This window comes from Oncorhynchus keta, chromosome 33 (genome assembly GCF_023373465.1).
Source record: "Oncorhynchus keta strain PuntledgeMale-10-30-2019 chromosome 33, Oket_V2, whole genome shotgun sequence".
Lineage (NCBI taxonomy): Eukaryota > Metazoa > Chordata > Actinopteri > Salmoniformes > Salmonidae > Oncorhynchus > Oncorhynchus keta.
The window spans coordinates 3,156,543-3,182,057 of record NC_068453.1 but is presented as its reverse complement, the minus strand read 5'-3'; the positions used below and the strand labels follow the sequence as shown (position 1 = coordinate 3,182,057).

The following is a 25,515-nucleotide window of genomic DNA, read 5'->3' as shown; positions in this document are numbered from 1 at the left end:
CCAGTGGCAACCTGTGAAGCTCTGGTGAACTCCATGCCCAAGAGGGTTAAGGCAGTGCTGGAAAATAATGGTGGCCACACAAAATATTGACACTTTGGGCCCAATTTGGACATTTTCACTTAGGGGTGTACTCACTTTTGTTGCTAGCGTTATGGACATTAATGGCTGTGTGTTTACATTTACATTTACATTTAAGTCATTTAGCAGACGCTCTTATCCAGAGCGACTTACAAATTGGTGCATTCACCTTATGACATCCAGTGGAACAGCCACTTTACAATAGTGCATCTAAATCTTTTAAGGGGGGTGAGAAGGATTACTTTATCCTATCCTAGGTATTCCTTAAAGAGGTGGGGTTTCAGGTGTCTCCGGAAGGTGGTGATTGACTCCGCTGTCCTGGCGTCGTGGGGGAGTTTGTTCCACCATTGGGGGCCAGAGCAGCGAACAGTTTTGACTGGGCTGAGCGGGAACTGTACTTCCTCAGTGGGTGGGAGGCGAGCAGGCCAGAGGTGGATGAACGCAGTGCCCTTGTTTGGGTGTAGGGCCTGATCAGAGCCTGGAGGTACTGAGGTGCCGTTCCCCTCACAGCTCCGTAGGCAAGCACCATGGTCTTGTAGCGGATGCGAGCTTCAACTGGAAGCCAGTGGAGAGAGCGGAGGAGCGGGGTGACGTGAGAGAACTTGGGAAGGTTGAACACCAGACGGGCTGCGGCGTTCTGGATGAGTTGTAGGGGTTTAATGGCACAGGCAGGAAGCCCAGGGACTATGGTGGTCTGCCCAGCCAACAGCGAGTTGCAGTAATCCAGACGGGAGATGACAAGTGCCTGGATTAGGACCTGCGCCGCTTCCTGTGTGAGGCAGGGTCGTACTCTGCGGATGTTGTAGAGCATGAACCTACAGGAACGGGCCACCGCCTTGATGTTAGTTGAGAACGACAGGGTGTTGTCCAGGATCACGCCAAGGTTCTTAGCGCTCTGGGAGGAGGACACAATGGAGTTGTCAACCATGGAACGGGCAGTCCTTCCCCGGGAGGAAGAGCAGCTCCGTCTTGCCGAGGTTCAGCTTGAGGTGGTGATCCGTCATCCACACTGATATGTCTGCCAGACATGCAGAGATGCGATTCGCCACCTGGTCATCAGAAGGGGGAAAGGAGAAGATTAATTGTGTGTCGTCTGCATAGCAATGATAGGAGAGACCATGTGAGGTTATGACAGAGCCAAGTGACTTGGTGTATAGCGAGAATAGGAGAGGGCCTAGAACCGAGCCCTGGGGGACACCAGTGGTGAGAGCGCGTGGTGAGGAGACAGATTCTCGCCATGCCACCTGCCCAACTCGGAGAGGGTGGAGAGGAGGATCTGATGGTTCACAGTATCGAAGGCAGCCGATAGGTCTAGAAGGATGAGAGCAGAGGAGAGAGAGTTAGCTTTAGCAGTGCGGAGCGCCTCCGTGATACAGAGAAGAGCAGTCTCAGTTGAATGACTAGTCTTGAAACCTGACTGATTTGGATCAAGAAGGTCATTCTGAGAGAGATAGCGGGAGAGCTGGCCAAGGACGGCACGTTCAAGAGTTTTGGAGAGAAAAGAAAGAAGGGATACTGGTCTGTAGTTGATGACATCGGAAGGATCGAGTGTAGGTTTTTTCAGAAGGGGTGCAACTCTCGCTCTCTTGAAGACGGAAGGGACGTAGCCAGCGGTCAGGGATGAGTTGATGAGCGAGGTGAGGTAAGGGAGAAGGTCTCCGGAAATGGTCTGGAGAAGAGAGGAGGGGATAGGGTCAAGCGGGCAGGTTGTTGGGCGGCCGGCCGTCACAAGACGCGAGATTTCATCTGGAGAGAGAGGGGAGAAAGAGGTCAGAGCACAGGGTAGGGCAGTGTGAGCAGAACCAGCGGTGTCGTTTGACTTAGCAAACGAGGATCGGATGTCGTCGACCTTCTTTTCAAAATGGTTGACGAAGTCATCTGCAGAGAGGGAGGAGGGGGAGGGGGAGGAGGATTCAGGAGGGAGGAGAAGGTGGCAAAGAGCTTCCTAGGGTTAGAGGCAGATGCTTGGAATTTAGAGTGGTAGAAAGTGGCTTTAGCAGCAGAGACAGAGGAGGAAAATGTAGAGAGGAGGGAGTGAAAGGATGCCAGGTCCGCAGGGAGGCGAAGTTTTCCTCCATTTCCGCTCGGCTGCCCGGAGCCCTGTTCTGTGAGCTCGCAATGAGTCGTCGAGCCACGGAGCGGGAGGGGAGGACCGAGCCGGCCTGGAGGATAGGGGACATAGAGAGTCAAAGGATGCAGAAAGGGAGGAGAGGAGGGTTGAGGAGGCAGAATCAGGAGATAGGTTGGAGAAGGTTTGAGCAGAGGGAAGAGATGATAGGATGGAAGAGGAGAGAGTAGCGGGGGAGAGAGAGCGAAGGTTGGGACGGCGCGATACCATCCGAGTAGGGGCAGTGTGGGAAGTGTTGGATGAGAGCGAGAGGGAAAAGGATACAAGGTAGTGGTCGGAGACTTGGAGGGAAGTTGCAATGAGGTTAGTGGAAGAACAGCACCTAGTAAAGATGAGGTCGAGCGTATTGCCTGCCTTGTGAGTAGGGGGAAGGTGAGAGGGTGAGGTCAAAAGAGGAGAGGAGTGGAAAGAAGGAGGCAGAGAGGAATGAGTCAAAGGTAGACGTGGGGAGGTTAAAGTCGCCCAGAACTGTGAGAGGTGAGCCGTCCTCAGGAAAGGAGCTTATCAAGGCATCAAGCTCATTGATGAACTCTCCAAGGGGACCTGGAGGGCGATAAATGATAAGGATGTTAAGCTTGAAAGGGCTGGTAACTGTGACAGCATGAAATTCAAAGGAGGCGATAGACAGATGGGTAAGGGGAGAAAGAGAGAATGACCACTTGGGAGAGATGAGGATCCCGGTGCCACCACCCCGCTGACCAGAAGCTCTCGGGGTGTGCGAGAACACGTGGGCGGACGAAGAGAGAGCAGTAGGAGTAGCAGTGTTATCTGTGGTGATCCATGTTTCCGTCAGTGCCAAGAAGTCGAGGGACTGGAGGGAGGCATAGGCTGAGATGAACTCTGCCTTGTTGGCCGCAGATCGGCAGTTCCAGAGGCTACCAGAGACCTGGAACTCCACGTGGGTCGTGCATCCTGGGACCACCAGATTAGGGTGGCCGCGGCCACGCGGTGTGGAGCGTTTGTATGGTCTGTGCAGAGAGGAGAGAACAGGGATAGACAGACACATAGTTGACAGGCTACAGAAGAGGCTACGCTAATATAAGGAGATTGGAATGACAAGTGGACTACACGTCTCGAATGTTCAGAAAGTTAAGCTTACGTAGCAAGAATCTTATTGACTAAAATGATTAAAATGATACAGTACTGCTGAAGTAGGCTAGCTGGCAGTGGCTGCGTTGTTGACTTTGTAGGCTAGCTGGCAGTGGCTGCGTTGTTGACACTACACTAATCAAGTCGTTCCGTTGAGTGTAATAGTTTCTACAGTGCTGCTATTCGGGGCTAGCTGGCTAGCTAGCAGTGTTGATTACGTTACGTTGCGTTAAAAGAACGACAATAGCTGGCTAGCTAACCTAGAAAATCGCTCTAGACTACACAATTATCTTTGATACACAGACGGCTATGTAGCTAGCTAGCTATGTTTGAGTTATTTTGAGGGGACAGCAAATTTACACTGTTATACAAGTGTTGTCACATGAAAAGATATACTCAAATGTTTACAAAAATGTGAGGGGTGTACTCACTTTTGTGATATAGCTAAGTAGTAAGCCAGAGAATAACACCAACTAGTCTACAGGGGCAGGAACCACAGAAGACAAAAAAATGCCAGCAGATATAAAGTAGAGAGAGCAGAGACTTACCGGTTGACGGCTAAGTTAGCTACCAAAGAAGGGCCAAGAAGGGGCACTTCAGAGGGAGAGGATATTCCAACGGACGAGGGAGAGTCAGCTAATCCAATAGCGATATAGTGAGGTAAATCCAAAGTCGATAGATTCCAGAGGCAATAATCCAGAGGTGGCATTGGGTACAGGAGACGAGGGGAAGAGTGAACAATAAGAGAGTGATCGGAAGAAGGCTCCAGCAGATGGAAATGATCACAGCAGCACAGTCAGTCAACTACTGTACCGCGCTAGTACTAAGCCAGGGTTGGAAAACGCTGGTAGCCTACTTCAAAAGAGAACAGGATGAAAAGTTGAGCAAACAAATTGGAGGACGAAAAACAACTAAGAACAGGTGAGGTACTAAGCAATTAGAGCAGGTAGATTTTCCACTTTTCTTTTGATCCACAAGCAAGTCTGCCGGTGATGCAGGAGAAGTCAGAGCTGCCAGGAGATACCGACTCTACCATCAGGCTTGTTTAAAACGGTAATTTTTGTCCTCATGCTAGCTAGAAGTAGTCACTGCAGCTAAGTTTGACCACACTGAGTTGTTACTTTGGTGAGTAAAAACGCAGGGTTCAAACTCATTCCAGGAAGGGCCGACTGTCTGCGGGTTTTCGCTCCACCCCTGTACTTGATTGATGAATTAAGTTCACTAATTAGTAAGGAACTCCCCTCCCCTGGTTGTCTAGGTCTTAATTCAAAGGAAAAAACAAAAACCCACACTCGTCCCTCGGTGGAATGAGTTTGACACCTCTGCTTTAAAGTCATATTCTCAAATTGTTCAATTTTTTAAAATAAAAAACACTCTTCTGTGGGAATTTCAGTACTTCAGCATAACGTTTCGTACAGGTTTCACCATGCTTCTTTTTAAAGAGGCAATCTGCAGTAGCTACATACATTTTTGAACATTTTTGGCCAATTGAGTTTTGAAGATTCTAATTTATAAATGCCTCATGAGCGTAGTTCAACTGTCGTACCCCATCAGAACACCAAATATAAGCTTGTTTTACTCCAATGTTTGTAAATAAAGTAAATGTAAACACACACTGTATAGCCTCAAAACATGGTTAAAATTGTAATGTTGGTACAGTGGTTCTTCCTGTAAAAGTTGTGTTGTACTGCAGCACACCTTGGGGGCTGCCGCAGATTTCTATGGCACGTTATTTAATTGTCAGCCATTGTTACCATTAATGCTAGTTAGTGCTAGTTTGAGGGCATCTCTGAGAAGCATTTGATAGCCTTCAATATTGGCTGTTTCCGTCAGGAAAATATGGCCCTGTACAACATGACAGTTGGGAGTAGGCTACTGTAGTCTAACCAATACCCAAACGGAGATTCAGTGAAAATAAAAATCTCATTGACTTATTAAAACCAGTCCCCAATGCTTGTCTCAGAGGAGCGCGAAACAGTGCTGAAATAGTTGACCACGGTGGGTAGACTATTGTTTCAAATCCTATTGCTTCTAACTTCAATATGCTTTAAATGTCACAATCTCACAAATAATTGAACACACTCAATTCTTAAAACTCTGAGAAGGGTAATAAGAGGTGGTCTGCACTGCATATTAAACTGACATTCGTATTGCTTTATTGCACGTGTTACTGTGTGTGTTTCGATCCTCCCTCTCTCACACACATACGCTCTTGCTGTCTTGACCTCTGAATGGTCGGCTATGAAAAGCCAACTGGCATTTACTCCTAAGGTGCTGACCTATTGCAGCCTCTATAACCACTCTTTATATTATTTGACCATGCTGGTTATCTATGAATGTTTGAACAGCTTGAAAAATGATCTGAAAAATGATCATTTATGGCCATGTACTCTTCTAATCTCCAAACCAGTTTGGATATAAGTATAACTTTTGTATGATTGAAGCCTTTAGTGAGAGGTCTAATGCTTTAATATTTAATCATATTCATTATATAAATAGGGCCATGTGGACCTTGATATTGGGGATGCGCCATGTGGCGGGGAAAGGGGGGGGGGTGGAGCCGGTCTGCGCAACCCAGGCAACATGGAGATACAGGGATCCGAGCTCGTGCCACCCTTCCGACCCTCCCGGCCCAGAACCCAGCGCCAACGGAAGTGGAGCGCGTGGGCCCCCTACCCTACCCAGTCCTCAGAGAGGCATAGATACTCCCGCCTTTTACCCCATGCTTCATTGGTCTGTTTTGCTTGATGGCCTTCCGTTCTGCACTTGTTAGATGGCCCTCCTACCTGCAACCGTTTTCTACGGTTATACACGCGTTCCCATTCTTGTAGTGTATCTTATTGCCCGTTTTACTATCGTCCTTGGCTTATAGATCGAGTCAATCCTTCATCAGATGAACCACAACATGTCGGCTAAAGCGATTTAATTCATGAATGCGTTTGAAAGTTTTTAATATTGTGATAGTGAAGAGAAAATTCGCTTGAGAGGAATTTAACATTACATTTACACCAACTGGTAGGCTAATCACACAACTGTACAGCCCCCACTGTACAGCCCCCACTGGTGAAGAAAGTTACCCTCTACATACACATTCCCCGGAATCTCTGAAGGAAAATACTGGCAGATTCATAAAACGTCCTTGTACAGTAGTATACCCAATAAAAATTTGGATGATTCTAAATTAATATCTAAGGGGCTTTTATACAATTAAAATGCAAGGTTAATACAATTTTTTTTTAAATGTATGTTTATTAATATAATAAATAATAATAATATATGCCATTTAGCAGACGCTTTTATCCAAAGCGACTTACAGTCATGTGTGCATACATTCTACGTATGGGTGGTCCCGGGGATTGAACCCACTACCCTGGCGTTACAAGCGCCATGCTCTACCAACTGAGCTACAGAAGGACCATTAAGAGGGCCTCCCGGGTGGCGCAGTGGTTAAGAGCGCTGTACTGCAGCGCCAGCTGCGCCACCAGAGACTCTGGGTTCGTGCCCAGGCTCTGTCGCAACCGTCCGCGACCAGGAGGTCTGTGGGGTGACGCACATTTGGCCTAGCATCATCCGGGTTAGGGAGGGTTTCGCCGGTAGGGATATCCTTGTCTCATCGCGCTCCAGCGACTCCTGTGGCGGGCTGGGCGCAGTGCGCGCTAACCAAGGTTGCCAGGTGCACGGTGTTTCCTCCGACACATTGGTGCAGATGGCTTCCGGGTTGGATGCGCGCTTTGTTAAGAAGCAGTGCGGCTTGGTTGGGTTGTGTATCGGAGGACGCATGACTTTCAACCTTTGTCTCTCCCGAGCCCGTACGGGAGTTGTAGCGATGAGACAAGATAGTAACTACTAAAACATTTGGATACCAAGAAATTGGGGAAAAAAAGGGCTAAAACCCCCCCCAAAATAAAAAAATAAATAAGTATGTTAATTAATTAGTCTTGCTTGTCTAAAAGTAGCGCAAAACGGTTCTGAAATAGTTGATAATTGTCACATCCTGACCATATAGAGCTGTTTATTCTCTGTGTTGGTTGGGGAGTGACAGTAACTAGGGTGGGTTATCTAGGTAAATGATATATCTATGTTGGCCTGGTATGGTTCCCAATCAGAGGCAGCTGTTTTTCGTTGTCTCTGATTAGGGATCATATTTAGGTAGCCATTTCCCCATTGTGCTTTGTGGGATCTTGTCTTGGTATAGTTGCCTGCGAGCACTACTTTGAGCTTCACGTTTCGTTTTACGCTTTATTGTTTTTGTCTTTGAGTTTCTCTTCCTAAAACAAAGAGGATGGAAACACACCACGCTGCATCTTGGTCCACTCCTTATAACGATCGTGACAGAAGATCCCACCACGACTGGACCAAGCAGCATGCCCGGGAGGAGATGGCATCCTGGTCTTTAGAGGAGGTTGAGGAGAGAATATCCTGGACTTGGGAGGAAGTCTTGGAGAGATACGAAGGCCTGCCATGGAAGCAGACGGAAGCAGCGAAGGAGGATCAACGACGACTCCGGGGTTCGCAACCACGACACAAGCACGAGAGGCAGCCCCCAAATTTGTTTTGGTGGGGAGCAACGGGGTGGTTGGCGGAACCAGGTTTCAGACAGGAGCCAACTCCACACACTCGCTTTAAGGAGTGAATGCTATGCAAAAACACATTCACGTTTTTTTTAAAGAAAATGCACTGAAACCAAAATACCTTTAGTTTTGGTGATCCTCTCAGCTCCGGCTCATTTTCAAGTCCTCCGGTGGTTACAGTCCTAACCGTGGAACGGATAGCACCATAGAAAGGGTTAGGGTGTAGAAGAAGCAATGCAGGTGTAGAAGAAGACAATATGCCCTTTTAATTTAGTCTGGCTTGCCATTCCAACTAAAATTGAATATTTGTTTCTCAAATGATTTAAACAGGTCGCTCTCCGCCTGACTCTGCGCTTATTTTAGTTAATCGCTCTTCACAGACCGTGCTTATTTGAGACCAAAACTAGTGATCAATTGTACAGTCGTGACTTTTATAATCACTTCTATTTTCTATTTTTCACTGCCAGACAATCAGGAAGAATGTTGGTACTTATCTTGATCCAAAGCCATGAATGAGTGAGTCACTCAGCTTCATGTAGGTGCCGAGGCTATATGCCTGCGCCATCAACTTGATCATTTTGCAGACACCACTTGCTGCTTATATTCAGTCAACACATACTGTATATCATGGAATATAATGGAACATTTTCATTTTTCTTAGAATAAGAACCTTAGTGTAACAACAAGTTTTAGTAAGTAATATGCTACAGTCCAGTTACAGCTCCTTCTGACCAAGTAGAAACAAGTGTTTTTTTTCGGGTGTGTGTGCAGAACAGAGGAATAGCAATTCTTACACTATTGTTCTATATTCAATCACCTTCATCCTCATCATTCAGTTCAATAAAATTACATTTTGAAGTAGTGAACAATTATCACTTTCTATTTGGTTTATATCGCCCAATTCATTGTCAGGTAGAGACACATTTAGTGCCTTCGGACCCAAATGCACAATCAGTGCTCTAACTCCCCCTTGTGGTGTTATGGAGCAATGAAGCAGTGACGCAGGGTAATGTACAAAACCACAAAGTCCTGAGGCATAATTTCAAAACATGTAATTGAGGAACCACTGTATCTTGGATAGTCAGTCCTTGGTCATGGATAGCTCTTGTCTATGAATTTGATAGTTCCATTTTAAGAGTTTTTAAAAGTTTTTTAGAGAAACAGTGGCGGGAAGTTTGTTATTTATTTTAAATTTCACCTTTATTTAACCAGGTAGGCTCGTTGAGAACAAGTTCTCATTTACAACTGCGACCTGGCCAAGATAAAGGAAAGCAATGTGACACAGACAACAACACAGAGTTACACATGGGAATAAACAATAAACAAGCCAATATCACAATAAACAGGTCAATGACACAGTAGAAAAAAAAATAAAGTCTATATGCAGTGTGTGCAAAAGGCATGAGGTACCATAGTAGCGAAGAATTACTATTTAGCAGATTAACACTGGAGTGATAAATGAGCAGATGATGATGTGCAAGTAGAGATACTGGTGTGCAAAAGAGCAGAACAGTAAATTAAAACAGTATGGGGAGGAGGTAGGTACAGTGCCTTGCGAAAGTAGTCGGCCCCCTTGAACTTTGAGACATTTTGCCACATTTCAGGCTTCAAACATAAAGATATAAAACTGTATTTTTTGTGAAGAATCAACAACAAGTGGGACACAATCATGAAGTGGAACGACATTTATTGGCTATTTCCAACTCTTTTAACAAATCAAAAACTGAAAAATTGGGCGTGCAAAATTATTCAGCCCCCTTAAGTTAATACTTTGTAGCGCCACCTTTTGCTGCGATTACAGCTGTAAGTCGCTTGGGGTATGTCTCTATCAGTTTTGCACATCGAGAGACTGAAATTTTTTCCCATTCCTCCTTGCAAAACAGCTCGAGCTCAGTGAGGTTGGATGGAGAGCATTTGTGAACAGCGGTTTTCAGTTCTTTCCACAGATTCTCGATTGGCTTCAGGTCTGGACTTTGACTTGGCCATTCTAACACATGGATATGTTTATTTTTGAACAATTCCATTGTAGATTTTGCTTTATGTTTTGGATCATTGTCTTGTTGGAAGACAAATCTCCGTCCCAGTCTCAGGTCTTTTGCAGACTCCATCAGGTTTTCTTCCAGAATGGTCCTGTATTTGGCTCCATCCATCTTCCCATCAATTTTAACCATCTTCCCTGTCCCTGCTAAAGAAAAGTAGGCCCAAACCATGTTTGACAGTGGGGATGGTGCGTTTAGGGTGATGAGCTGTGTTGCTTTTACGCCAAACATAACGTTTTGCATTGTTGCCAAAAAGTTCAATTTTGGTTTCATCTGACCAGAGCACCTTCTTCCACATGTTTGGTGTGTCTCCCAGGTGGCTTGTGGCAAACTTTAAACGACACTTTTTATGGATATCTTTAAGAAATGGCTTTCTTCTTGCCACTCTTGCATAAAGGTCAGATTTGTGCAATATACGACTGATTGTTGTCCTATGGACAGAGTCTCCCACCTCAGCTGTAGATCTCTGCAGTTCATCCAGAGTGATCATGGGCCTCTTGGCTGCATCTCTGATCAGTCTTCTCCTTGTATGAGCTGACAGTTTAGAGGGACGGCCAGGTCTTGGTAGATTTGCAGTGGTCTGATACTCCTTCCATTTCAATATTATCGGTTGCACAGTGCTCCTTGGGATGTTTAAAGCTTGAGAAATCTTTTTGTATCCAAATCTGGCTTTAAACTTCTTCACAACAGTATCTCGGACCTGCCTGGTGTGTTTCTTGTTCTTCATGATGCTCTCTGCGCTTTTAACGGACCTCTGAGACTATCACAGTGCAGGTGCATTTATACGGAGACTTTTATCATCATTAGTCATTTAGGTCAACATTGGATCATTCAGAGATCCTCACTGAACTTCTGGAGAGAGTTTGCTGCACTTAAAGTAAAGGGGCTGAATAATTTTGCACGCCCAATTTTTCAGTTTTTGATTTGTTAAAAAAGTTTGAAATATCCAATAAATGTCGTTCCACTTCATGATTGTGTCCCACTTGTTGTTGATTCTTCACAAAAAAATACAGTTTTATATCTTTATGTTTGAAGCCTGAAATGTGGCAAAAGGTCGCAAAGTTCAAGGGGGCCAAATACTTTCGCAAGGCACTGTAGATTGGGTGGGCTATTTACAAATGGACTATGTTCAGCTGCAGCGATCGGTTAGCTGCTCAGATAGCTGATGTTTAAAGTTGATGAGGGAAATATAAGTCTCCAGCATCAGCGATTTTTGCAATTCGTTCCCATCACTGGCAGCAGAAAACTGGAAGGAAAGGCGGCCAAATGAGGTGTTGGCTTTGGGGATGATCAGTGATGATTTGGGGATGATGTTATCATGACTAGTGAACTGAGATAAGGCGGAGCTTTACCTAGCATAGACTTATAGATGACCTGGAGCCAGTGGGTCTGGCGACGAATGTGTAGCAAGGGCCAGCCGACGAGAGCATACAGGTCGCAGTGGTGGGTGGTATAAGGTGATTTGGTAACAAAACAGATGGCACTGTGATAGACTGCATCCAGTTTGCTGAGTAGAGTATTGGAAGCCATCATAAAATGCAAATTAATTACTTAAAAATCATACAATGTGATTTTCTGGATTTTTGTTTTAGATTCCGTCTCTCACAGTTGAAGTGTACCTATGATAAAAAGTACAGACCTCTACATGCATTGTAAGTAGGAAAACCTGCAAAATCGGCAGTGTATCAAATACTTGTTCTCCCCACTGTATACAGAGAAAGGAGTCGGCCTGAGAATTTAACCCTGTGGTACCCCCATAGGACAACAGGCCCTCTGATTTGACACGCTGAACTCTGTCTGCAAAGTAGTTGGTGACCCAGGCGAGGCAGTCATTAGAGAAACCAAGGCTATTGAGTCTTCCGATAAGAAATCTGTGATTGACAGAGTCGAAAGCCTTGGCCAGGTCGATGAAGATGGCTGCACAGTTCTGTCTTTTATTGATGGCGGTTATGATGTCATTTAGTACCTTGAGCGTGGCTGAGGTGCACCCGTGACCGGCTCGGACACCGGACTGCACAGGTGGGATTCGAAAGGGTCAGTGATCTATTTATTAACTTGGCTTTCGAAGATTTAGAGAGGCAGGGCAGGATAGAAATAGGTCTATAGCAGTTTGGGTCTTTGAAGAGGGGGATAACCGCGGCAGCTTTCAATCTTTAGGGATCTCTGACGATATGAGAGAGGTTGAACAGGCTGGTAGTAGGGGTTGCAACATTGGCGGCGGATAGTTTTAGAAAGAGAAGGTCCAGATTGTCTAGCCCAGCTGATTTGTACGGGTCCAGGTTTTGCAGCTCTTTCAGAACATCTCCTATCTGGATTTTGGTGAAGGAGAAGGAGGCTCAGGCGAGTAGCTGTGGGGGGTGGGGGGGGGGGCTTTTGGCTGGGGTTGGAGTATCCAGGAGGAAGGCATAGTCAGTTGTAGAGAAATGCTTGTTGTCAATTATCATGGATTTATCGGTGGTGACCGTGTTACCTAGCGCTCTTGTTCTCCATGGACTAAAGTGTCCCAAACCTTTTTGGAGTTAGAGCTACAGTATGCAAATTTCTGCTTGAAAAATCTAGCTCTTGCTTTCGCGACTGACTGAGTGTATTGATTCCTGACTTCCCTGAACAGTTGTATATCCAGGGGACTATTCGATGCTATGGCAATACGCCACAGGATGTTTTTGTGCTGGTCAAGGGCATTCAGGTCTGGAGTGAACCACGGGCTATATCTGTTCTTAGTTCTGCATTTTTTGAAAGGGCCATGCTTATCTAAGATGGGGAGGAAATTACTTTTAAAGAACGACCAGGCATCCTCGACTGACGGGATGAGGTCAATATCCTTCCAGGATACCCGGGCAAGGTCGATTAGAAAGGCCTGCTCGCATACGTTTTTTAGGGAGCATTTGACAGTGATGAGGGGTGGTTGTTTGACCGCGGACCCATAGCGTATACAGGCAATGAGGCAGTGATCGCTGAGATCCTGATTGAAAACCACAGAGGTGTATTTGGAGGGCAGGATAATGTCTATGAGGGTGCCCATGTTTTCGGATTTAGGGTTGTACCTGGTGGGTTCTTTGTTGATTTGTGTGAGATTGAGGGCATCTAGTTTCGATTGTAGGACATCCGTGGTGTTAAGCATATCCCAGTTTAGGTCACCTAACAGATCGAACTCTGAAGCTAGATGGGGGCGATCAAGTCAGATATGGTGTCCATTGCACAGCTGGGAGTGGAGGGGGGTCGATAACAGGCAGCAACAGTGAGAGACTTATTTCTGAAGAGATACATTTTTTGTTTGGGTATAGACCTGGAAAGTATGACAGAACTTTGCAGGCTCTGCAGTAGATTGCAACTCCTCCCTCTTTGGCAGTTCTATCTTGATGGAAAATGTTGTAGTTGGGTATGGAAATCTCCACATTTTTGGTGGCCTTCCTAAGCCAGGATTCAGACACAGCAAGGACATCAGGGTTGGCGGAGTAAGTGAGTAAAACAAACTTAGGGAGGAGGCTTCTGATGTTAACGTGCATGAAACCAATACTTTTTTGATCACAGAAGTCAACAAATGAGGGTGCCTGGGGACACGCAGGGCCTGGGTTTACCTCCACATCACCTGAGGAACAGAGGAGGAGTAGGATAATGGTACGGCTAAAGGCTATCAAAACTGGTCTTCTAGAGCGTTGGGGACAAAGAATAAAAGGAGAAGATTTCTGGGCATGTTAAAATAGATTCAGGCATTATGTGCAGACAGGGGTATGGTGGGGTGCCGTACAGCGGATGTAAGCTCAGGCACTGAGGGATGATAAGAGAGGTTGCATCTCTGGACATGCTGGTTATAATGGGTGAGTTCACCGCATGTGTGGGAGGTGGGACAAAGGAGGTATAAGAGGTATGATGAGTGGAACTAGAGGCTCCATTGTAAACTTAAACAATGATAACTAGGGCGGTGGGCCTGTCCTGGCTCAGCGATAGCTTTGGTACTGGGTCACTCGGTGGCAGCTAGCTAGCTGTGAAGATCAGGAGTAATGGTCCAGGGTTTACGGCAGGAATCCGGCGTTGTAGTGGAGAAACAGTCTGGTAGGCTGGCGAGTATTATCCAGGCTAAAAAAAGGGCTGGTATCTGTGCAGAAGGTAAAGACCGCTAGCAGTGGCTAACAATGACTAAATAGCTTGTAGCTAATTAGCTGGTTAGCTTCTGGTTATAAGGTCTAAAAAATTTAAAATAATAGCGGTTCCGTATCACATCGGGTGAGGCAGGTTACGGGAAGGTATAAGAGATTGAAATATATACAAAAAAGGACGAAAATACAAAAGTACACGAGAGGATGAACAAAACACATCTGCACTGCTACACCATCTTGGACTCTATCAAGTACAATTTGTTATTGTTTCAACTGTCGATTGCAGTTTGAAAGTCACGTAAATCAAACTGCTCCGAGAACGCTAAGAAAACGTTACATAAAAACCATAAGAAAACTTTTGTAACGTACAAAAAACGTTCTAAGAATGTTATTTAAAAACATTTAGATTCCGTTCTTATCATCATCAAAAAGAAAATATATCCTTTAACTTGTTAAGTGTGTTCAGGTGTGTTGGCCGCACCCACTAATTGGCCACACCTGATATTAATGAGTGCTTGTTTCCTTTTGAAATGGGCTCTGTTTGAATAGACTAAAAAGAAAAATGTTGTATCTGTGAATGAAAGAGGGCATGCTAGCTCCGTCCTGGTGGCGCAGTGGACTAACTCCATGGATAGGGAACATAATAGTAAAGGTTTGAATGCCGTGTTACAATAAAAAATACATGTTTTTGCATGATGAATGACTGTGTAAAAAAAAGTCAACAGAAATAAACAAGCAGTGTTGTTAAAAGTCTTGAAACATTCAGTAAAGTTATTCAAAAATCTCCAAATAACCTAGAATTTTAATTTTCAGAGCGTTAATAAATCCTCCCAGAAAAACTTTGAAGGATGCAGAATAAAACTAACCCTCTAAACTATGAATAAACGTTCCTAGAACAGGCAACCTTTTCACTTCTGTTCTCGGAACGTCAGGAAACATAGGGCTTTGTTCCCACAACCAATGTGAAACCAAAAACATACGTTTCCACAACTTACAGAGAAAGATGGAAACAGAAAACTGGATTTACTTCATATTTTTTGTCCAAAGTTATCTTTTCTCTTTTGTCCCTCTTTCCGTCCCTTTTTCCAACTGCCTCTCTTCTTCTCCATCTCCCCCATCTTCTTCTCCATCGACATTACCATTCCCTCTCACCATAATATCTCTCTCTCTCTCTCTCTCAGGCGATGAATAAGTATGGTGTGGAGTTCTCTGGTCCTGGGGGAGTGGCCACTCGTCCTAAAGTGAGCGGCTCAGAGTTGCTGTGCCAGCTGAAGTACAAGGTAGACGTTGCGACCCTGACCCCTGACCTCGAGCCCTTCTCCTCTCTGCCCTGGGCGTACCAGCTGCCCCTACAACCCATAACCTCTGACCTTGGACCCTACAAGAGCTGTGCAGTGGTATCATCGGCTGGGTCACTACGCTACTCTGGACTGGGCAAGGAGATTGGTAAGTGTTGTTGTACTAAACACATTAAAGTTGTATAGAAGTTGTGTTATCGTACTATTAAAAGTCACCTAAGTGTACTTCTAGGTACTAAAATCACCCCACTTAAAGTATACTACTGTAAGTGTACTTGTAAGACATCATTTGAAATGTACTCTATACACACTTAAAATATACTTTTACTGACACTGAAAGCTATTGTCAAGTAGTATGGAACCAACATTTTTGGTTACACCAATAGTAAAACCACCCGAATCTGTGAGGTGTAAGGCTAGTTGAGGGCTCCATGAACACGATTATGCCTAACATCTTTAGAAACATTAGACCAGAACCTTGATACTGTTTGACGTCTAAATTTGAACATTAGTCATGAAGATTAGGCTATATTGGATTTATTTTGCATCAGAAGTGTGTTAATAATGTCAGTAGCATATCCCATTTACACTAAAAGTGCACTTTAATTATCTTTGGATCACTCTTTTAGTTGCAAAATACTTGTACATGGTAAACATATTTTATTTACATCTAATCAGACACTCTTATCCAGAGCAATTTACAGATTGCCTACATTTTCATACTGGTCCCCCGTGGGAATCAAACTCACAATCCTGACGTGACAAGCGCCATGCTCTACCAACTGAGCCACACGTGACTATATGTACACTTATTTTTATATTTCTAATGTACTAACGCTGGGATTGACGTTAACGCTTGTCCGTTTGCCTGGGGCAAGTATGTCGGACAAGCAGATTATAGATTTAAGTTGTCCAAATGGAAAAGTAATTTAAAAAAATCACAATATCAAACTATTAGCCTACTCCAAACAGAATTGTATCAGTGTCCCCTGTCTGCGATGTGTTGAGCACTGTCCTCGCAATTTTTACAGAGCGCATTGCAGTATAATTATTGTAGGTCTGCATTGACAGGCATGAGCGGTCTTTCAATCATGCAGTCTCGAGCTGTGTTTTAGAGATAAAAGTGAGCCTTTGCACTTTTGTTGATATTCATTGCTAGTTAGTGAGTTATTTGCCCAGTTATAGCAAATATTTGGTCAGCAATGAAAATTCTGGAAATGTCATGGTGTGTGCATCACATGCATGCGTGCCAGTATTTCACTGGTTATCTCGCTATTTAACTATTTAGCTATTAGCATGTATTAATGTCATTGTCATGTCCAATGCCATAAACAACTTTCCACCGGCACTCATGAACAGCCTTAAATGGCCGTCACAAAGTTGATACAGGTGCACAGTTGATAAAACCAATGCAGCATCCTCTCAGCATACTCTCTCAAGCATTCTACATTTGGTGTTGAGAAATAATTCTGAAACCCTTGAAAGCTGGGATTCTCTTCTATTCAGTAAAAAGTATTCTTAGAATAACCTAATTGACAAGTACAGTAACTCCTATGCTGTCATTTTTTCTGTCATAGTTGAAGTGTACCCATGGTGAAAATTACAGGCCTCTCTCGTCTTTTTAAGTGGGAGAACTTGCACAATTGGTAGCTGACTAAATACTTTTTTGCCCCACTGTATATTAGCCTGTCAGTGCAGTATTTTACTTCATGGGGGGTTAAGTGCCTTGCTCAAGGCTACAGTGGCAGCATTTATAATAATTGAGTACAGAGACCCAGCAGCCTTCCATTGTCAATACCAGTGATAATAATGCATTTTATTTTGTGAAGTGGTTCCTTGCATGATACAACACAATTTTCAGTCACCGTTTCGTCCCGTGGTCTTACAGATTATATATATTTTTCCTTTGGACAAATGACTTGAGCTTTCGGACAAGTAAAAAATAAATTATACTTGTCTGATGAACAAGTGGCTAAAAAAGTTAATGTCAAGTGCTGTAATACATACATGTATTTAATGTGTGTTTAATATAGTGTTAGTTTGGAACATCTTAAGTTGTACTGAATACACTAAAGATGTGTCAGAGTACTATAAAAAGTCAACGAAGTGAACTTCTGGGCACTTAAAGTAAAGTAAGTAAACTTGTAAGACATTATTTGAGATGTTTCTATCCTCCCGAAAATATTAGCAACATATGAGAAACAACATAATATATTAAATCAAAACTCCACCTGCAGAAAAGGACACGGGGTAATATGTAAATATTTTTAGGGGTTCACTTAATATGGTCAATGATTGGTAACTTTTCTTCTAATAGCACACAGAAACGAGAGGCCATGTGTAACTTGGTCAAAATGAATGACACCGACTAGCCTATAGGTGGCACTGCATAAGCAGTCTCACTTATACCCTCATCTGCCACTCTGTTTGACCTAGAGACTTGAAACTGTGTATGTAGGGGTCTTTCCTAATGCTGAACACATTTGCCTCAAGGACCTATAAGGTCCGTCAGAATAGATTTTCCTCTATCTTGGACATTTTGAAAAAATGTCTTCTCATGAACCATAAATCCAAATAACACAATTCAGTATTTAGGTCCATGATTCAACCATTCCAGCTCTGCAGATTTTGCTGCGAAGAGACAGAATCAACAGATCATTTGTTTTGGTACTGTCTATACAGTGGTTCCTCCTTTAAAAGTTGCGAGCTTACGCCGCGGGACTTAAGAGGTACCCAGCGCCACGGCTTCATTGCTCCAGACCACCACAGGGGGGAGCTAGAGCACTCATTTTGAATTTGGGTCCCAAGGTTTTTATATGACCAATCATATCGAGTGGTTCCAATGACGAATTTGACGCGAGCCACCCGTTGCTGGGGACTTTCATCAGCAAAGATGTCTGGCAAAAACGTTACAGTGGAAGCAAATGTAAGTAGTTATATCATAACGAGTCAAACAAAAAAAATGTACCATTGAGAGGAATCTGTTAGTTAATGTAGAGACAAACAATTGTGCATATTTTTTTGCCATTAAAGTTCATTTAAGAAAATCGCTATTTAGCAAGTTTTTTTTCGGTCATGTCCAAAACCAGATGTATCAAACTCCATTCTTTGAATGTCTGCATGTATGTATGTATGTATGTATGTATGTATGTATGTATGTATGTATGTATGTATGTATGCATTACAATTAATTATACACTTCAACGGTGTTTACCACTCCTGGAAGAGGGCGAGGAACGAGATGGGAGTAACAATCCAGGCTATTTGCCCTGTGACTGGCATAATAATGTAATGAAACATGCAGGGAGCAGGTTTCGAACCATCAACATTCTAGCCTGATGTCCAGCACGCAATAGACTGTACCCAAATGTATTAATTGGGGTTGGGGCCGATTGTGACTAAAAAAACGTTATAATTTGGAATCTTTAACATGTGGAAAGGGGAAAAAGTATTATTATTCGTTTTTCACAAGCGTAGCAGGATGGGCTATTAGCTGAACAAAAGACTATTCAACCTTTACTAAATAATTGTCTAATAGCCGAGCTAGATGTGAAACCCCTCCTCCACAGCTCGCAAACAAATATTTTTTTCTACCTTTCCACATCTACCTACACAGGGTTAATGTTCTGAAAAAAGATATATATATTTATATATATATTGGTCATGGCTCCCAGTGGCGCAGCGGTCTACAGTCCCTGGTTCGAATACAGAACTGTATCACATCCGACCGTGATTGGGTGTGCCATATGGCGACGCAAAATTGGCCCAGCGTCATCCGGGTTTGACTGGGGTAGGCCGTGATGTAAATAAGAATTTGTTCTTGCCTAGTTAAATATAGGAAAAATTTAAAAACAACTAGCGGGAAACACAGCACAATCAAGTGGCTGGTGCTGAAAATATAGCTAACTTGTTATGCAAGTGTTGCATACCAACAGATGGAGAAAACCTACACCAGAGGAGCAATTCATTTCAACAATAATCTTCATTTTAATTTGACTTTACAAACAACAAGAGGGCTTAATTGGAGTCTTTCTTCAGAGCCTAGGCCCATATAAAATAGCTTAACTGGCTGAGGTCGGCTATGAGGCTTAACAGCCGAATAGAAGTAGGATTTTTTTATTAGGTCTACTTACAATTGCAACTGTTCAAAAATGTAGCATCCTTCATAAGACAATCATTTAAAGAAAAAAGTCTGCACGTTCGACCTAAAACAATGCAACTAATAATGAAAAGCTAACATTTGTACATTTACATTACATTTACATGTAAGTCATTTAGCAGACGCTCTTATCCAGAGCGACTTACAAATTGGTGCATTCACCTTATGACATCCAGTGGAACAGCCACTTTACAATAGTGCATCTAAATCTTTTAAGGGGGGTGAGAAGGATTACTTTATCCTATCCTAGGTATTCCTTAAAGAGGTGGGGTTTCAGGTGTCTCCGGAAGGTGGTGATTGACTCCGCTGTCCTGGCGTCGTGAGGGAGTTTGTTCCACCATTGGGGAGCCAGAGCAGCGAACAGTATTTGACTGGGCTGAGCGGGAACTGTACTTCCTCAGTGGTAGGGAGGCGAGCAGGCCAGAGGTGGATGAACGCAGTGCCCTTGTTTGGGTGTAGGGCCTGATCAGAGCCTGGAGGTACTGAGGTGCCGTTCCCCTCACAGCTCCGTAGGCAAGCACCATGGTCTTGTAGCCGATGCGAGCTTCAACTGGAAGCCAGTGGAGAGAGCGGAGGAGCGGGGTGACGTGAGAGAACTTGGGAAGGTTGAACACCAGACGGGCTGCGGCGTTCTGGATGAGTTGTAGGGGTTTAATGGCACAGGCAGGGAGCCCAGCCAACAGCGAGTTGCAGTAATCCAGACGGGAGATGACAAGTGCCTGGATTAGGACCTGCGCCGCTTCCTGTGTGAGGCAGGGTCGTACTCTGCGGATGTTGTAGAGCATGAACCTACAGGAACGGGCCACCGCCTTGATGTTAGTTGAGAACGACAGGGTGTTGTCCAGGATCACGCCAAGGTTCTTAGCGCTCTGGGAGGAGGACACAATGGAGTTGTCAACCGTGATGGCGAGATCATGGAACGGGCAGTCCTTCCCCGGGAGGAAGAGCAGCTCCGTCTTGCCGAGGTTCAGCTTGAGGTGGTGATCCGTCATCCACACTGATATGTCTGCCAGACATGCAGAGATGCGATTCGCCACCTGGTCATCAGAAGGGGGAAAGGAGAAGATTTAATTGTGTGTCGTCTGCATAGCAATGATAGGAGAGACCATGTGAGGTTATGACAGAGCCAAGTGACTTGGTGTATAGCGAGAATAGGAGAGGGCCTAGAACAGAGCCCTGGGGGACACCAGTGGTGAGAGCGCGTGGTGAGGAGACAGATTCTCGCCACGCCACCTGGTAGGAGCGACCTGTCAGGTAGGACGCAATCCAAGCGTGGGCCGCGCCGGAGATGCCCAACTCGGAGAGGGTGGAGAGGAGGATCTGATGGTTCACAGTATCGAAGGCAGCCGATAGGTCTAGAAGGATGAGAGCAGAGGAGAGAGAGTTAGCTTTAGCAGTGCGGAGCGCTCCGTGATACAGAGAAGAGAAGAGCAGTCTCAGTTGAATGACTAGTCTTGAAACCTGACTGATTTGGATCAAGAAGGTCATTCTGAGAGAGATAGCGGGAGAGCTGGCCAAGGACGGCACGTTCAAGAGTTTTGGAGAGAAAAGAAAGAAGGGATACTGGTCTGTAGTTGTTGACATCGGAGGGATAGTGTAGGTTTTTTCAGAAGGGGTGCAACTCTCGCTCTCTTGAAGACGGAAGGGACGTAGCCAGCGGTCAGGGATGAGTTGATGAGCGAGGTGAGGTAAGGGAGAAGGTCTCCGGAAATGGTCTGGAGAAGAGAGGAGGGGATAGGGTCGTGCGGGCAGGTTGTTGGGCGGGTCACAAGACGCGAGATTTAATCTGGAGAGAGAGGGGAGAAAGAGGTCAGAGCACAGGGTAGGGCAGTGTGAGCAGAACAGCGGTGTCGTTTGACTTAGCAAACGAGGATCGGATGTCGTCGACCTTCTTTTCAAAATGGTTGACGAAGTCATCTGCAGAGAGGGAGGAGGGGGTGAGGGGGAGGAGGATTCAGGAGGGAGGAGAAGGTGGCAAAGAGCTTCCTAGGGTTAGAGGCAGATGCTTGGAATTTAGAGTGGTAGAAAGTGGCTTTAGCAGCAGAGACAGAGGAGGAAAATGTAGAGAGGAGGGAGTGAAAGGATGCCAGGTCCGCAGGGGAGGCGAGTTTTCCTCCATTTCCGCTCGGCTGCCCGGAGCCCTGTTCTGTGAGCTCGCAATGAGTCGTCGAGCCACGGAGCGGGAGGGGAGGACCGAGCCGGCCTGGAAGATAGGGGACATAGAGAGTCAAAGGATGCAGAAAGGGAGGAGAGGAGGGTTGAGGAGGCAGAATCAGGAGATAGGTTGGAGAAGGTTTGAGCAGAGGGAAGAGATGATAGGATGGAAGAGGAGAGAGTGGGGAGAGAGAGCGAAGGTTGGGACGGCGCGATACCATCCGAGTAGGGGCAGTGTGGGAAGTGTTGGATGAGAGCGAGAGGGAAAAGGATACAAGGTAGTGGTCGGAGACTTGGAGGGAGTTGCAATGAGGTTAGTGGAAGAACAGCATCTAGTAAAGATGAGGTCGAGCGTATTGCCTGCCTTGTGAGTAGGGGGAAGGTGAGAGGGTGAGGTCAAAAGAGGAAAGGAGTGGATTGGGGAGGTTAAAGTCGCCCAGAACTGTGAGAGGTGAGCCGTCCTCAGGAAAGGAGCTTATCAAGACATCAAGCTCATTGATGAACTCTCCGAGGGGACCTGGAGGGCGATAAATGATAAGGATGTTAAGCTTGAAAGGGCTGGTAACTGTGACAGCATGAAATTCAAAGGAGGAGATAGACAGATGGGTAAGGGGAGAAAGAGAGAATGACCACTTGGGAGAGATGAGGATCGGTGCCACCACCCCGCTGACCAGAAGCTCTCGGGTGTGCGAGAACACGTGGGCGGACGAAGAGAGAGCAGTAGGAGTAGCAGTGTTATCTGTGGTGATCCATGTTTCCGTCAGTGCCAAGAAGTCGAGGGACTGAGGGAGGCATAGGCTGAGATGAACTCTGCCTTGTTGGCCGCAGATCGGCAGTTCCAGAGGCTACCGGAGACCTGGAACTCCACGTGGGTCGTGCGCGCTGGGACCACCAGATTAGGTACGCGGCCACGCGGTGTGGAGCATTTGTATGGTCTGTGCAGAGAGGAGAGAACAGGGATAGACAGACACATAGTTGACAGGCTACAGAAGAGGCTACGCTAATGCAAGGAGATTGGAATGACAAGTGGACTACACGTCTCGAATGTTCAGAAAGTTAAGCTTACGTAGCAAGAATCTTATTGACTAAAATGATTAAAATGATACAGTACTGCTGAAGTAGGCTAGCTGGCAGTGGCTGCGTTGTTGACTTTGTAGGCTAGCTGGCAGTGGCTGCGTTGCTGACACTACACTAATCAAGTCGTTTGTGTATAGTTTCTACAGTGCTGCTATTCGGGGCTAGCTGGCTAGCTAGCAGTGTTGATTACGTTATTTGCGTTAAAAGAACGACAATAGCTGGCTAGCTAACCTAGAAAATCGCTCTAGACTACACAATTATCTTTGATACACAGACGGCTATGTAGCTAGCTATGTAGCTAGCTACGATCAAACAAATCAAACCGTTGTGCTGTAATGAAATGAAATGAAAATGTGATACTACCTGTGGAGCGAAGCGGAATGCGACCGGGTTGTTGACGGAAGTTCTATTCAGTAGACGTTGGCTAGCTGTTGGCTAGCTAGCAGTGTCTCCTACGTTAAGGACGACAAATAGCTGGCTAGCTAACCTCTGTAAATTAAGATAATCACTCTAAGACTACACGCTCTAAACTACACAATTATCTTGGATACGAAGACAGCAAAGACAACTATGTAGCTAGCTAACACTACACTAATCAAGTCGTTCAGTTGAGTGTAATAGTTTCTACAGTGCTGCTATTCGGTAGACGGTGGACATTTGCTAGCTGGCTAGCTGCTGGGCAGATAGCAGTGTAGACTACGTTAGGACGACGAAATACGAAGTTGCAATAGAAGTGCTGACTGTTTCACTTTGTTGTCCTCTTTCTTTCCTTTTCTTCTGTCCTTCTTTTGTCCTTAATTTGTCTTCCTTTCTTCTGTTAACTAGATATTTTTTTGTTGTTATTCTTTGTAAGCTAGCTAGCTTCTTCCAGGAGAGTCCCTAGCAACTGCTTAGCAACAAGTAAACAATTCTGCTAGCAATTCAGCTAGCTAAGATAACTGTACAATTTTATGAAAAATAGTTAATTTTTCAGAAGCCTGTCTTTTTGGTTTGTTCCTTGTTTTGTCTTCTATTGAGTCTTGCAGTTCTCTTGATTTTTTCGATGTACTTCACTCTAAAAAAACATTTAAATCTCAATATATACAGGAGCTCATTTTTCAGCAGCTGCTCAATTTAGAACTCCGGAACAAATCCCAAACTCTAAAAGTAATTGGAAAGGTAGATACAAAGTATTTGTGACATTGTGGGTACAATAAAGAATGTAAACAAGATGCTGTGTTTTTATTTAGGGCAGTGATGGACAACTGGAGGCATTTTGAAAAAGGTTTTCAAACACTTTTCACAAGTGTACTGTAGCAGGTGTAGCCCATCATGCAAATGTTTCCTATTAGCAGGACAATAGACTTTTTATAGCCCAGCTACTGGAGTGAAAATCCCCCAACTTCCAATGTATTCGATGCTTAAGTACTCTAAAGTGTTACATTTCTAACTAAAAACAACAGTACAGTATTTCTTCACCAACATCTTTTATGCTTTTGCTAATAAAATAACGAGAATACATTAAAATGCGGATGTTTATTTAAACTCCATTTTAGTCGCACTTCCACCCAGCTCCACGACCACAGGTAAAACCTTGCTGGGATGATCAATGTATTTGTTGCATGTTGTTTCATCAATTTCTCTAGGCAAAACATCTTGATGGCCTTGACCAGTTCATCTTTGCTTGTCAGAGCTACGGATTAATGTTTTCAGTTGATGCCAAACAAGTTAGATCGGGTTTAAATCAGGAGGCCTACAAGTAGAGATTAAAAAAATATTTGTAGATATACTGTAGGCCTACCGAAGGTGTTGTAGGTCTTTTATTTATGTATTTTATTGAACCTTTATTTTACTACATAAATGTCTACTTACTCTGCTGGCGTCTTGACCCAGTTTATGCCCTCATTTGCAATGCAAACCCGGGTGGCAGTGTGTTCTGGGTCATTGTCTGCATTTGGAGAAGAAAAAAATACATTTAGCCTAACAGCCAACATTAGGTACAATAATAGAAATATACATGTAAATAGGCATAAAGGTAACAAAATATTGCTATAATCCTACCTTGAAATAAACAATGTGGTCCCAGAAAATAGATTTTTTGGGGGGTTGTTGTGGAAATTTCCTCTATTTACCAAATCATGGGAGCAAACCACACACACAAGTCAGAGTTAGTTATCGAAGTCCATCTTTAATTATATGAGCTCTATCACAATCCTGGGACTCTCAGGTAATTCAGTGTCTCTCAGTGAATTCTCTGAGAGCCCCTCCTGCATTGCAACTGCGATCCTTTAATAGCAAAGAACACACATAGTCAGACAGCATAGACATAATAAATCGTTCGTCTCCTTACTCAAACCCCAGAACCATAAACCAATCATCCATATCAACAGGCATATATCAAATTGTCATTTAGATACAACCAATTCTAAATACAACCAATCCTGGACAAACTCACGGAGAGGAGCATGATTGCTATAGGTTAAGATAGGGACAACATTAGAGGGAGCATAGAATGATTCCAGACACTGCCACCCTCCTTTCCCCACTGGGAAAAGTAGGGAGTGACTCCACACAGACACAGTGGAGCAAAAGATATGTTTACACATGATGACACTTTGACCTCTCCCCTCTCTGCGGACCATGCAACTTAGTCTTGACATAGAACAGATAACTGCAACCTCGCCACAGTATTATACAAAAATACCATTCTGATGAGAAGTAACTTACAAACATATGATGAATATAAAACATCTTACCTATGTTACCAACAAATTCTGATTATTTCCACAACATTCCCCTCTCAAGGGACTCAGTCCCTTCTGACAAATCAGAATATTAATTACATA

The 25,515-nt window shown here is 44.5% G+C and overlaps 1 protein-coding gene across 4 annotated transcripts in view; it reads left to right on the top strand.

The window, feature by feature from the left end:
- The window catches only part of st6gal1 (ST6 beta-galactosamide alpha-2,6-sialyltranferase 1), a 128,088-nt gene that overhangs the window by 39,694 nt on the left and 62,879 nt on the right, over positions 1-25,515 (top strand). For all 4 annotated transcript variants that reach the window (XM_035748376.2, XM_035748377.2, XM_035748375.2 and 1 more), the window contains one exon: positions 15,184-15,448. In XM_035748376.2, coding sequence (XP_035604269.1) covers positions 15,184-15,448 — 265 coding nt within the window. The remainder of the gene's footprint in view (positions 1-15,183; positions 15,449-25,515) is intronic.